This window comes from Alligator mississippiensis, chromosome 4 (genome assembly GCF_030867095.1).
Source record: "Alligator mississippiensis isolate rAllMis1 chromosome 4, rAllMis1, whole genome shotgun sequence".
Lineage (NCBI taxonomy): Eukaryota > Metazoa > Chordata > Crocodylia > Alligatoridae > Alligator > Alligator mississippiensis.
This window is the reverse complement of record NC_081827.1, coordinates 140,688,794-140,704,256: the sequence shown is the minus strand read 5'-3', so window position 1 is coordinate 140,704,256 and position 15,463 is coordinate 140,688,794. Positions and strand designations below refer to the sequence as shown.

At 42.9% G+C, this 15,463-nt stretch overlaps 1 protein-coding gene across 1 annotated transcript in view; it reads right to left on the bottom strand.

Annotated features, from left to right (window-relative positions):
- ANO2 (anoctamin 2) overlaps nt 1–15,463 on the bottom strand; it is a 313,194-nt gene that overhangs the window by 219,192 nt on the left and 78,539 nt on the right. Inside the window, exons 8-10 of the mRNA XM_019482201.2 lie at nt 14,821–14,972; nt 12,199–12,253; nt 10,492–10,540 (exon numbers count right to left, since the gene is read on the bottom strand). Coding sequence (XP_019337746.1) covers nt 10,492–10,540; nt 12,199–12,253; nt 14,821–14,972 — 256 coding nt within the window. The remainder of the gene's footprint in view (nt 1–10,491; nt 10,541–12,198; nt 12,254–14,820; nt 14,973–15,463) is intronic.

The following is a 15,463-nucleotide window of genomic DNA, read 5'->3' as shown; positions in this document are numbered from 1 at the left end:
TTTTATTCAGTTAAACAGAGGCTGAGAAATATTACTGGAAATGGTCAAATGAATAACATATATTTTGAATGTAACAAATAGCAATCAATGCAGAAATTCGAGATGGGTCACCCTTAAATTAATCTTAATTTTGCAGGGAAAATATCCTTCCACTCTAAGAGAAACATAAGTTTAAAATAACCTCATAGGCAGGGATCCAGGTTTTCCGTCTCCCATGGGGAAATGAAGAAAACCGGAGATTTTACCCTTTACCAGAGGAAAACGTGGATTTCTCATTTTACCAGAGAAACTTGCAGATTTCACAGTTTTGCAAAGAGCTCTTTGCAGGCTGGTAGAGTTCCCCAGCAGCCGATCTTGCTGACCTGGGGGGGGCGGGGTAGCTGGACTCCGCTCTGCTCCGCTGCAGCAACTGCAGCCTCCTTCCAGGGGCAGAGGGGCTATGGACCTGGGTCCTTGGCCCCGTAGCCTTGGCAGCTGGGGGGGGCCCTTCCAGTAGGGCTGGGGATGGCGGGGTCTGTGAGTGGAGGGCAAGGGGCACCAGCAGGGCTGTGGGTGGTGGGGGGGTGAGGGGCATGAGCAGAGCCAGGGTACTGTGGGGAGGGAGTGAAGGAACCAGCAGGGCTGGGGGTCATTAGGGGCCTTTCATTTTTCAGAGAAATTGCAATATTTTATCAGGGAAAACCAGGATCCCTGCTCATAGGGTAACATCCCCACAAGCAGGAACATATGTTTCCCCAGGGCTGGCCCCAGCAGCCTTACCTTACCAGGAAACCTGGGGGCTTCCCAGGGCTGTAGTGATGGAGATCCTGGTGTTCAGAGCCTAGCCTGCAGCCAAAGTGTGGCTCTGGCCAGCCAGGCTCCAATTTTGGGTGGTGCACACTGCAGCCACGTGTAAGGCCCTTATTTTTATTGGTGCAATTCTTTTTGACACTGGGATCTCCCAGGGTCAGAAAAACTTGTCGTGCTGCAAATTAGCAATGCAGCAGATGCATGCACATGAGATTTGCGGCAGCACAGATAAACTAGCGGTGTCACAAACTGCACATGTATGCTCATCTGGAAGCACCCATATAGTCATAGAGAAGTAGGGCTGGAAGGGACCTCCAGAGGTCATCTAGTCCAACTGCCTGCCATCCTAAAGTGAGGTCATAAAGTGGACCAAACAAGCAAATTTCATCAACCTTAGATTCCCCTCAATACTCCAAAAACTAAGGGGAAATAGTCCCATTAAATGCTATGAATAATCATAACTCTTCATACCATGCAATCTAGTGAGGAAAGAGACAGTGAAGACAAATACCAGGTCCTATTTTTCCTTCTTGGTTTAGAATAGTGATTTCCAAAGTGTTCCACAGAACCTTAGGGTCATCAGGGGTTTTGCGAGCAGACTAGGGGTAATGGTGGAGCAGGCTGGCAGGGAATGCACCACCATTGCTGGACCTGTTTGCCTGACTCCGCGTCAGTTCACATGGCCCATGGAGCCCGAGTTCTGAGTTTTGAAGCAGCAGACGATTTCTGAAAGGATTTCTGTAACTTTAGGCAGTTTGAAAACCACTGATCTAGAACAACCCTGCCATGCCCTTAGGAAGAAAAAAATCAATTTTTGTAGACCGATGGGTCTACATTGGGGTTGCAAAAGAATAGAAAGAATTAACTTTGGGTGCTCAAACTCTGGTCCATGGGCCAAATGTGACCCGCAAAGTCACTGCATCTGTGGGGCTCCCCATGGGGCAAGAACTTTGGCGGTGGAGAAGCAGTGGCCATTAATGCTGTCACCCTTCCCTCACCAAATTTCCAAACCCCAAGCCCCGCACTGCCAGTTGCAATTGGGCAATACCCCTGCCCTGCATCTGGATCAGGGCTGAGCCACACCACTTGCTCCTACATTTGGCCAGGTTGGGGCCAAGCCATGCCCCCTTTTCCTTATGGGGGCAAGTTGGGGCCAGGCCATACCCCCTTTATCGCTTCAGGGCCGAACCACATCCTCTTTCCTCACAGGGCCAGATTGGGACTGGGCCATGCATCTCCCCATACCATGGGTCAAGCCATGCCCCGCTTTTCCCCATGGGCCAAGTCATGCCCCCTTTCATCCCGGGGGATGGGTTGCAGCTAAGCTGCCCCTTGCCTCCTCCATGTGGCTGAATAGTGTCCACCTGCATGATTCAGTCCCTGGATGGATGGGACACTGTCCATCCAGCCCACTGAGGAAAAAGATTGAGCACCACTGCTTTACATCAACAAATTAAAATTATTCTGGGAAGTGTCATCCCTTAAACCATTTTTGGTGTCAATCAAGTATTACTAATACATATTCTTCCTCATACAAAGAATAATCTGACCATTAATTGGCTTTAAATTAATGGAAAAATTTCAAACTTGTAATGTTTAAACAACTCCTCTAGGGGAAATAGAAAGTGCTCTCAGTAAAGCTTTTAAAATGTTTAAAATTAAGTCAGAAAAAATAACATTTCTTTAAACTTCTTATTGCACACAACATGTACTAACCTAAATAGCAATCTTTTACAACTGAATAAACTGGGCAGCTTTTAGTGCTAAATGTTGCTATTACTCTTACCTCTTATCTGTAATACACATACATAAGATCTTAGAAACTAACTGCAAATATTATCAGCTTTGCTGCCATTGCCCATTGCAAGGCAGGGAAACAATGAAACCAAAAAAAAAAAAAATGAACGAACAAGGTTGCTTAAGAAATTTGCTGAGCCACTAATAAATGGTGCTCTTGAGACCATTATTTAAATTGAAGCAGCAGTTAATCAATGGTAACCACTAAAATTTCTAATATCTATGCAGTAATCAAGGGAGACAGTCTCGGAGAAGTTCCTAGCTAAAAGTGCTGTTGAAATGAGTAGAAACTGAGATCTAATAGATTAGTATTGTCAATAATTGTTGCTATGGGATACTGGAGCAAGGGAAAAAAACTATGCATGAGAACAGAGTATCATTCATATACAGTACAAAATAAAGACTAGTAAATGAGCATTTTGAACAGTCTTCCTCTGTTGAAATTGGTTGCTTAATTGAGATACCTTTTCAACCAACAGCTGAAGGTAATGAAGGGGAGGTCAGGAGGTCTCAACTGGCCTGGCAAGAGAAAGAGGGGCAGAAGAATAGAGGACCTGGGGCCCAGGGGGAGACAACCTGAGCCCATTGAAGGGTGGAGCACTGGAAATTGTATGAATTTCTCAGGTTGTTGCTTAAGACAAAAGGAAGTTTGCTGTTTGTTGCCTTTGATAAAAGATGCACTTTTTTCCAGCGTTCAAAAGTTTGACCTGAGTGGGGTTTGATAGTAGCCTTTAACTACCTGAAGGGTAGTTACAAAGAGGATAGAGCTAGACTGTTTTCAGCGGTGACAGATGTTAGAACAAGAAGCAATGGTCTCAAGTTGCAGCAAGGGAAGTTTAGGTTGGATATTAGGAAAAACTCTCTCACTATGACAGTGGTGAAGCACTGGAATGGGTTACCTAGAAAGGTGGTGAAATCTCCATCCTTGGAGGATTTTAAATCCTGGCTCAACAAAGCTCTGGCTGAAATGATCTAGTTAGGGATGGTCCTGTCTTGAGTAGGGAGTTGGACTACATGGCCTCCTGCGGTCCCTTCCAACACTAATTTTCTATGATTCTAAGATGGGACCTTGTAAAGCCCTATAGAAGTGTGCACTCTTGGAAGCACATGAGAAATTATTTAAGGCCCCCTTCTGAATACACTCCCAGGCACTGGACTTTCTCCCTAGTACCTTGTCCCTCCTGGACTCAAGTTCCCTCTCTCTGGACCCCAGGCCTTTCTCTTCCAAGGCCAGCTTTGGGCCCCATGGCTCCACCCCTCAATGGGCTCAGGCTCTCTGCCCCTGGACCCCAGGCCCTCTATTCTTCTGGCTCCTCTCTCTCTTGCCAGGCCAATTGGGGCCTCCTGATTCCCCTTCAGTTCCTTCCACAGCCACAGCCTGCTTCTCTGTGTTGGGATGGTTCATTCCTGTGCCCTCAATAAGGTTTCTTTGAGGTACCACCAGCTTTCCTGGACTCCTTTCTCCCTCAGATGGGCCTCCCAGGGGATCCTGCCCATCAGTTCCCTAAGTGAGTCAAAGTCTGATTTTCTGAAGTATAGGGTCCTTACTCTGTTGTTTTCCTTTCTTCCTTTCCTTGGAATCCTGAACTCAGTCCTTTCATGGTCATTGCTGACCAGATTGCCATCCACTACTACATTCCCCACCAATTCTTCCCTGTTTGTTTCCTTTCTCATATTTCTCAGATCTTATTAAAAATTAACATCAGGATATGAACAGAATTTGGGATGATATGTGGTCTGAGGTATATTTAGCATGCTGATGACATTCAGCTTTATTTATTTATTTCATCCAACCCAGACTTTGTGGCCCAATTTTTGCTTGAATTGAGAATGAAGATTTTCTACCTGAACCTGTTTCAAGAAACCTGAGGTGGTAGTGGTTGATTGATGGAACAAAACATAGGATAAGAGTTATAGCCTTCCTTTTTTACTTAGTAACCATAGTGTGCCCTTTTGCTGTCCAGACTTACCATCTAGCACTTAAGTTAAACTCCAAGGTGAGACTGTGTGATCAAATTGAAGCAATGATTAGACAACTTTTCCATATTCTGTCATGAGAATACTATGAAAGTATTTTGCACGTGTGTACTTGCACTGTCATTTGTGACCACACCATTCCAATGTGCTATATATAGTACCACTGAGAAAATATATTTCACTGACTAACAACTTTGTGTAATAATGCAGTTTGAGGAGGACCAAAACTTGTGTTAAATTGGATCAAATCCAATGAAGAGCAATGGTAAAAAAAAAAAAAAAAAAAAAAAAAGGAAAGAAGGAGAGGTCAAAATGGTTTGCTTCCACATTTTAATCAAATATTTTGTTTTAGAAATGCATATTACTTCATTTTGACACTTAAAAATAGATGTTTTTACTTTTCATTTCAAACACCATATTTACTTGAAAATAAGATAATCCTGAATATAAGACAAGCCCCCAATAATTAGATTCTATATATATGGAAAATTTATACATTTGTTAGAATTCTCCAGGTGTTATCAGAGTATTATCTTTAATTCATCTTCCTTCCATTGCTACACCAAGTAGAATAAATCTGGGGGGTCAGGTAGCACCCTAACTCTCCTCCATTGACTTTTCAACCTTTCCTTAGAGTCAGACCCTGATCTTCCTGAGCACATGGAAGTGAAATGCAAAACTTGCATATAGGGAAATTATTACAGGTACCTATAGTATTAGTTCAGCCAGAGTTGACTAAGTTTACCCTCTTTGAAACTACTGAAAGTTTTAGCACAGGTTACACTAACTACACTACACACTACATTAACACACTTTTAAGCAGCACTTTTGTACCTATCTATATGTAGTACAAACTATACGTTATATTAGTCCAAGGCCAAAAGGCTCATGATTTACTATATATAATAAATTGGGCTGGACCCCAGAGAGTTAACAGTGTTTCAAGCCATGGTCACCCCAACACAGCACAGCACTGCTCAGTATGGGTGTATTCCAGATACTACCCACAAAGAATCCATGTGCTAATTAGCTCCAAACTCATGACTGGAACTGAGTGTTCTTGTCATGAGTCCAGAGATGCTCTAAAAATTAATATGCAGACAAAGTATAGGGTAACCTGGCCTTCCTCTACCTCATGGAGGGTGGATACACTAATCATATATGACAGGCTGAGAGAGGGGGCAATAGAGGGATTCTGGGTAAACTAAATGGGCCCCTTTTGGTGATGTTTGACAGATATTTAAGGCTGGTGAAGAAACAGGAATAATTGAAAATGGGAAATAAAGATGCAGCTTAGCTGTGGGAGTGAAGAAGTAAAAATATATTCAATGTAGTGGCTCACCATGACTTGAAAGACAGTCAGTGCTCAGAGGGACTGCACTAGCATATATTTTATTTAGATGAGCTGCAGTAACTTACTGTGTTAGTTTCAAGTGTGATGAACAAATAGAGATAAAAAGACTAGGGAATGCTCTTCTGGGAAAATTCTGAGTGGGAAGAGGCAAGATAGGGGAAATAACAGAATGGGTTGGGAGGAAATTGATGGAAGCATGACAGGTACTGCCATTTGAAGAGACACGGGTGGTAAGGGAAGACTGTTGGGTGATTATAGGAGAACCAGTATAGAACTGTTAATATGATGTGAAATAAAGGGCAAAGCTGATTGCTTAAAATGAGTAAATCAGGGGAGGGGGATGTACCTTGTTGAGGCTGTATGTAAACAAGAGGTAAATGATGTTAGAGGATAAGAAGCACATAGATGGATAAAAGAGTAGATGTCAAAGGATGTAAATGAGGAGATTCTATGTTAGTCTGTGGAAATGTTTTATGTAAAGTGATGTAAACTGTTTTCTTTTTAATGTAGTCAGGGGAAGATTTTTATTTTAATTAAAAAAAAAAGTTTCCCATCTGCATATTTAACCCATATGGGTCATGTGTTTTATAGTCATGCTGTGTGTTGGCTGCATTTAATCAATTTTATAATTGTTTTCCACTACTAAGCACATGTTGCTTTTGGCAGCAGTTTAACAATAGACAATGTATTTAATGAAGTTTCCTTATATGTCATCATAAGACAAGGGGATTTTTTCCCCATGCTGATTGGGAGGAAAAACCTCATCTTGTATTCAAGTAAATACAGTAAATACCTTTTTAAAAAAGTTAAACAAAAATAAAAGGAGAAAAAAGGTAAAGAAAAGTTTTCTAACCCCCAAATCAAATAAAACATTTTGTTTTGGGTTTAACTGAATACTTGCATTGACCCCAAACTATTTTTTTAAATTTTACTGGAAAATCCTATTTTTATTTCATTGTGATCCAAACTGGTTTTTTATTTCACTTTTTCACTTCAGTCAGCAAACAAAAAATCCATCATTTGCCCAACTCAATGATAAAAGGCCTCATTTTTAATCCACCTGGAAACTAGAAAAAGTTGCTTCTTTGGTAATACATATCCCTGTGAATATAATACATCACTCTGTGATCAGCATTGAGGGCATTTTTACACATGCAAGTACGGCAGCACCCAGTGCTGCAACGCTTCCAGATGTTTAAGCAGTGAAATGAGCACCAGCGCCGAGAAAATGGCAGCGGTGCACTTTTGAACTAAAATACATCAGAGGTGCTTTAGTTCAAAAGCGCACATCCACCATTTTGTGTGTGCTGATGCTTATACAACTGCACACGGCACAGCATAGTGCTCATCAGCTTGCATGTGAAGCAGTCTCAATTAATCAACTATACTCCAAAGCAGTGGATCTCTGCCGCATCATGAGATTAAAATCTATGTGTATAAATGCCCTGAGTGTGTATGGGTTTCAAACTCAATGGGATGAGGAATTTAGCAAACAAGAAGCTGGATGAACATTGCTATGGTGATGTCAATATGTGGGGCAGAAATAGGTAGAGGAGAAAGGACAGACACAAGTCTCTACTGGCTCTAGACTACAAGGTTTACAGTGGCAGAAGGGAAAGGGGCTCTTTAAAGAGCCTCAGGTGGTACACAAATACAGTGTTACACACAATACTGTTAGAAGCACAGTGCTTCCTAACCCTAACCCTTCCCTTGTTATTGATTCAGGGAGAAGGGGGGCACCAAATAAATCATGACAGGGATCCTGGTTTTCTCATTTAAAAAATAGCAAATTCTGTGATAAAACCCCAAAATTCACATTTTTCTGTGATTAAAATGAAATGCCACTATACCCATAAGTATGAGTTGAACAATGTTTTATTCATATATTTATCATTTTAAAGCAATTTGGAAGTCTACCAGTGCCTCAATCATTGTAATAAAATAAATTCTAAATACCTATATATTCTGGCATTTGATTTGGAGGGTTTTTTTTCATGGAAAATCAGAGTTCTCCTTGCCTCCATCACCCTCCATGACATGGTTCCACCTATGGCCATCCTCACCCTGCTCTGCTGCTTTGAGGTGCTAAGCAGCCTTGATATGCCAGTTCCCTGCCCTTGCCCATGCCATTGCCCCTCACTCCTAAGCCACAGCCCCTCCAGCCCTACCGGTAGCCATCCCTACCAACCTACAGTCCCCTGACCCTGCTGGTGCTCCTCACTCCCAACGCACAGCCCCCTCAGCCCTGATGGTGTCCCTCATTCATGACCCTCAGCCCTCTCCCCCCTCCCAGCCCTGCTGGAAGGGGCCCCCAGCTGTCAAGGCTATGGGACCAGGGCTGGGCCCCACAGCCCCCTGCCCTTCCCCCCCAACATCACCTGAGCCTCAGCTGCCACCTGTGGGAGGTGGTGGCTGCTGTGGCCAGAGAAGGGCATGGAGATCAGCTCTCCTCACTTCTTCCCCCATGGGTGGCATGACTGGGAGCAGAGCCCATGGGAAGTGGGGGAGGATGTGGGCTGCCTGATGCAGGGTTAGGGTTCCCTGCCCTGCTGCCCTCACCCCACAGGCATCCACAGCCCAACAGGAGTGACCTAGCATGGGAGGGTGAGGAGGCTCAGTGCTGTCACTGCCACCAGGAGCCCTGTACCAGCAGCACCACCATGGTAAAATCACAGCACTCCTGCGTACCCAGCAGCAGTAGAGGTGGTGGCATGGAGGTGTGCCACCCACTGCTGTCAGGAGGGCAGGGCAGGCCTTGCCGTGGCACCATGACCAGTGTGGAGCTCCTGGGAACACCAAGCATCCCCTCCCCATTCTGCCCTTCTGTACTGGGTCACACCCAGGGGTGTGGGCAGCAGGGCAGGGAGCCCCAAACCTGCAGTGGACAGCCTGCAGCCACTCCCACACCATACAAATGTAGGAAGGCATGTGTCACCCCCCCATGCGTCTCTCCCTGGGAGTACATGCAGCAGTGGAGAGTAAGCCCCTCTGCTGTCCCCCCTCACCAGACCAGCTCCACCATCTAAGCCTCACAGCCGCACAGTCCCACCCTGGGTCCCATGCACTGCCCCAGCTGGGCAGCACCCGCAGCCCCAGTCCTAGCCCCCTCCCTCCCTTATCGTGGGGGCCTCAGTCTGCCCCCCCCCCGCCCCCAGCACATAGGCTCACCTACAGGGAGCTGCAGGAGCTGCTCTTCATGCTGCCTGGCTGCTCCAGCATGTGTACATGGCACCTCCTGCATCCTGTTCCCCGCAACCCCAAGCACCCCTTGCAGGCTGGAACCCTGCCAGCCTGCAAGGGAAAATGTGGTGTTTCCCCTATTTTACCCTTTAAAGGAGAAAATCCACATTTTTCCATGGTGAACAGAAAACCCAAATCCCTGATCATCAGCCACACTTCCTGCAACATCTCTCTCTTACTTGAAACACCATAATTAGAATATGAATTCTAATGAATTATATGAATTCTAATCATACATCTCTCTCTTACTTGAAACACCATAATTAGAATATGAATTCTGGTCAATTTGTGAAAGCTGTTGCGCTTATAGCACCTTGTGCCAGTGCGCTGTAGAACAGCAGAATGCCAAACTCAACAAGGCTATATGGGCCATTGATATTTAAGGAGTTTTGCATACAATCATCATAAATGAATGCATGAACATAAAGAAAGCATAGCAAGCAGCTTTACTATGCCTTGTTGTGAAATGCAAACCTGAATATATTCTTCTTCCAAAGTTCCTTTTATGATGTTACTCATAATGGCCAGAAAAATCTAACATTTGGAAAAAATGAAATATAGGACTCCTCACCTATGTTAATTTACAAAATAAAGTTATATAAAAATTAAAGCAATGTTTACAAAGATTTGCTGAATAAAATGCACACCAAAGGTTAAAGGCAAACTCCTATTGTCTGTCTGCACTGTGGGCCACTGTGTGCACTGTGGTGTTTGCTTACACAAGAGAAAGATTTGAGCCAGTTTTTCATCAATTTACAGACTTATAAACAGTAATTCCACTGAAGTCATTGCAGCCCATGAAAACCAATGGGGTTAACTCTGGAGTAAATTCCTTGCATGTGAAAGAACAACAACCACCCCCATAATCTTCATTGTGTGAAGCATTTTTTTAAGGCTAACAAACCAGAAAAACAGACCTCCTGGACAAATTTCTGTGCTTAAATAATGCATTATGTAACTCCATGGAGATCAAAGTTGTTTCTTGGGGTATAAGTCAACCACACTTGTGACTGTACTATAGCCATTTCTGCTCTAGATAGATTTATATACACAATAAGAAAACATAATCGTTCAACACACTCATCTTTTTCTCTTTGGCTAATGAGTCTTTAAATTACTTTTCCTTTCCATCATTGTTCACTTCATCTAAGTAAAGTACAGTACTATAATTTTAGGGATGATTTTATTTTTAAGTAAATGTACTTAATTCATTCTCTAATTCATGTAAAATGCTTTGGTACCTGCTTATGGTCCATTACACATATATTCATTATGCTAAAGGGTTAAAATAATATTCTTTAAATATTTCCTGCAAATGGCTAATTCTTTCTTACCCATACTGTTTTTGGCCTTTGCACTTGTGCGCTTTAAAATTTCTCGTACCTACAGAAAGAAAAAATAATGATGTAACCAACTTATCTTTGCTAAAGTGCCAATGCAAGCCGTAGAACAATTAATAAAAACAAGATAGATTTCTGTAGCTGATTTGTAGCAATATTTACCTAAATGGCATGTTTTATTCTTGCATAAATACATATAATTTAGGGCCATAACATTTACATTTTCAAGTAAATGGGAAATGTTTACAAATCAAAGAAAGTTACATGTATGAACAATATACAAAGTAACTCATTAAACCATATATTTTCTAAGAAAAATCTCTAAAGACGACACAATTTATAGCATCAAAATATCTGCCTATATTCTCTTTTGATGTAAACAGGAGCAGCTCCACTGACTTTGACAGAGTGGTGGTGAATGGTACAAATTCATGCCAGTTTTGTTGCACTGGCTTTTGTTTACCATTTCCAGTTATGCAAGTTTAGGATCTGGACCCCAGACCTAGATAATAGTATCCACAAGAACTCCTAAGAGGGCGCGTCTACACATACTATTAAGACGAAGCACTAAACTCTTGCACAGTTTACGTCAAAGTTTATTGTTTTGGGGCATTGTGTTTATACTGTGCCTGGGACCACATCATTTTGAGCCACATCAGAACAGCCCCAGTAGGCAGATGGGCCAGGGGGTCAGCCTGCCAGCCTGGAGTGCCCCAACCTGGCTCAACATGCTATGGAGGGGCTGGCAGGTTCACAAGGGTGCTCCAGTGTAGGGCTAACCAGCAGGCAGCCCCTGCATTGAAGCACCCCCAGGCCCCAGCCAGTTGTGTCAGTATCTACATGTGAGGTGCTATGGAGTAAAAAAGTCTACAGCAGGATATTGGGATAATAATTGTATTTACAAGTACTACCCTGCTGCAGAGTTTATTAGTTTCCTGTGGCCTAATCGGGGAATAATAGATAATTAGTCTACTCCACAGTAAACATCTCATATAGACATGCCCGTAGAGAACTAATATTTGGCTAAATCCTGCTGCCTTTAATCAGAATAGCAGGCCCATTGGTTTCATGCAGACTTCTCAAAAAGTTGTACTTACTTTTGGTCACTTTCCCATTACTTTGACCTTTTTTGGAACTTGGGTAGTTGGCTGTATATTAGAGCAAATGTTCTTTGTATTAGGAATCTAAAAAGCCTAGAAATACTATACTATAGAGGGACAGACTCTCAGCTAGTGTAAATTAGTAGTGGCACTGAAGCCAATGGAGATGTGGCTATTGATACAGGCTGGGGATCTGTCCCTCAGTCTGTAGGCCATATCCTGCTTATTGACATTAATGTAAATCCAGACTTAGCTGTAAAGTTAATTACAAGTTTACACTAATGTAAGCAAGAGTAGAATCTAGATCTGTATTTCAGCTATTGGTTTGCTTATCACATATTTAACTATGCACATTTGGAAGGACAGAAATATTACAACACTATACATGTGAATATGACACATTTTCCCAAGAAATTAAGAGGCAAATTGTTTGTTTACAAACCACCTCTACCTGTGGCACTTGCTTGCTCTTTTCTGTTGCTATGAGACATTAAGCAAACAGTGATGAAGCAAGCAACGGGAGCCAAGTGCATTCACTGGTGAAGCAGATGCCATCAAGCACAAAAGGATCTGTCAATGATAATGCTGCATGTTTACTTACTATTCGACTGCGGGTAGCATTGTCAAAAAATGTGTCTTTGTCTTTAATGTTGTACCTTAAAAGTGGAGAGAAAGAAGACCAATTATACATTCACAAATGCTCTGAGAAAATTGGATTGTACAACAATTTGGTTTAGTATCCATCTGAAATTTGTACAATAGGATCTTTGTTAGCTGAGCATTCAGATAAAAGTTTTAAAAAACCAGCTGCTTAAACAGAACAACAGTGAGACAGGAATGTATGAAATAACAAATGTATAGATACTTTAATGTAGCCCCTTTATTTTACAATAATCTTTCTGATTTCTATGTAACTTTTAATGCATCAGGAAGACCATGTATTATGCAGGTTAGAAGGTATCATTGGAAGAGTTAAGACAAAAACAGTAGCCAAATGTAAATTACTTTTAGGTAAGGAAAATGTAATGTAAATTATAATGTAATAATGCAAATTAAATCTCAGTGACTGTGATTTTTTTTTAAACCTACTTACCCATGCTTACCTGCATGTATGTGTAAAATAATCTACATCAGTGTAACTGCATCAAGAGACTTAGAGAAGGTTCCTTTTAAAGTGGAAGATGGCATATCTTTCACTATCTTTTCAGCTGCTTTTCTTAAGACATTAATCTCTTTTATAAATTATACCAATTCACCCTCCGTTATATTGACTCACAGATTCCAACATGAGGTAAAAGGGGAATGCCCAAGTTACATAATATTTAGCTGGACTGAGCAAGCACTCTACAGAGTCTGATTCTCCTATCACTTATACCAGAATAGCCCCACTGCTTTCAATGGAACACTTCCTAAATTGCACACATTTGAATAGGTCAGAAGAAAATCAAGCTCCATGTTTGAAAGATGAAAGTAACCCAGAAGGTGTTGTAATGAGGGGAAGCAATGGTGAAAATTAGTGAATACAGGGTATGGACCAATGACACATGTACATTGGTAATATTATTTACCACTGTAATTTATACCAGGTGGTCAGTGCACTGACCTATAGCTATCCCAGGGCAGCTGCATGCAGTAGGGGCTTTTACAGCACATCTCCACTAAGTGGCAGGGGAACAGGTAATAATTGCCAGCTTGCCTTGAGTGAACAGAAAAACGGATAACAGATGACACTAACACCTGCATAGCTATACCCCTGCTTTTTCCTGGGTTAATTTTACACCAGATTTGAGGAAGGTACAATAACGTGGGGCTGTATGTCATCTGCCTGCTCCATTTTTAACACCAGTGTGAATGCATTATGTGTCAAGGCTCTTAGATTCCTCTCCAACTTACCAACATTCTGGCAAAGTGTAGATAGCAAGGTAAACATGAAACAGTAGTAAATGCTAGTATAATCCAGCTAACATGGGTGACAAAAGCAATGAAGACATGGCAACATAGACTTTAGCATGTGCTAGCAACTAAGTTGTGTACACAAAGTTCCTGGACAATTTGTGCTCTGATTGCCAGTCCCTGCCACCACATCTTCATTAGATTTCTTCATCATGTTATCTAGATTAAGCAGTCTGACATAATTATACAATATAAGATGACCTTCACTTTGCCAGAAAGGCTCACCTCAGCAAACCTGCTTTCAGATCTAGACATGCAACTTTCATTTACAATCAAAGCACATACAGGGATGGATCCCAGATTTTACAGAGGGGGCACAGGAGCAGTATGATGGGTACTGCAGGGGTGACGGCACCTCCCACTCCCAGCTCCTTCCCTCCTTCTCCCCTTACCATCACTGGGGTGGGCAGACTGTGCCATGGGAGCAACAGCAGGGGGCTTTTTTTAATTCTCAAAGAAGTTAAAAATCCCCACCTTCCCTTACTTTCCCCTCCATGCTCAAAGGCATGCCCTCTTTTCGTCCCTCACATTTCCCCTTCCCCCACCTATCGTGCTAGTGTCCTCATGGTCCTAGGTGCAAGGGGATTTAGTGTCCTGCTCCAGCCATGCTGCTTGGGAACTGAGCTCAGCCTGGGAGAGTGGCAGCAGCAGCAGCAGTGGGTGAGATCTCCATCCCTGCCTACTTCCCACAAATGTTCCCTGCCAGCCCAGGAGCAAGCATGGGGAGGAGAAGCCTGCCTGCTCCCCTCTGCCACCACTGCCTGCTATCCCAGGCTCATCCCATCCCTAGCACAGCCCAGCTGGAGTGGGACACAAGCCCCCTTTCCCCAAGACAGCAGGAACAGTGGGGACACTGGTAGTGGCAGATGGGGGAAGGGAGGATGGGAGGGGAAGAGAGAGGAGGGGGGTCATGCTTCTGAGGATGAAGGGAAAGGGAGATGGGGATTCTTACATTCTTCAGGACCTAAAAAAGTCCCTGGCTGCTGCTTCTGGCACATGGTCAGAAGGGTGGGGTGCAGTCGCACCACCATATACCCTCTAGTTCCATCCCAGCCTGACTACATGCATCTCAGAGGACATCAGAATTCAGCCAAAACAAAAGATATGGCCCAAAGCCCCAAAGTTCACCTCAGGAAACAAAACATGTGATATGCCAAGAGGTATTTGAATTATAATTCAAATGCTAAAGTATGGAGTTTGGGTTAGGAAGAAAATAGCCAAGAGTACTTTACAGTCAACTTAAACAAAGTTTGCATCTTAAAATACTCACAAATATATTTTCTCTCTGGAAAAGGGATACGACAGACTTTTCATATTGGTGGCATTTTGTTGTGGCACCTTGGGCTGCAAAGGTTCTGTAAATTTGTTCCAAATACCAGAGAGCTTCTCGAGACATCCTGCTTCTTCTTTTATTTCATATATCTACAACAAATAAAATGAACATTAGCAAGTGACCTTCACAATGTCAGTTTCATTTAAAAATGTCAAATGGGCTGGATTCTGTCAATGGTTGAAATCTAGAGCTAAAGTCAGGGTATTCTCTCAAGAAAATATATCACCATTGAAGAGATCAGATTGTGCCCCTATGACATTTCCCAAGTTGTGAGGCTTACCCCCGGGTTTGTGTGGGGGGTATATGTGAATCTCAGCAGCAACTGGAACCACCCTCTACTTCAGCCACTGTTGCCACTTCCCTGCCAGCGATTTTCCTCATTGGCAACTGCTGCTGCCTCAACCTGTGGCCCGTGAAACCTGTGTAAACAGCTCACCGTCTAACACAGGGGTCAGCAATGTTTTTGTCCAGAGTGCCGAAAAAACCACGATGTCTACCTTGGAGGGTGCCGGAGTGCCAGCATGCCAGAAAAGCAAAATAGGGGGGGTACATGGAAGGATGCACTGCATATTAGTATATT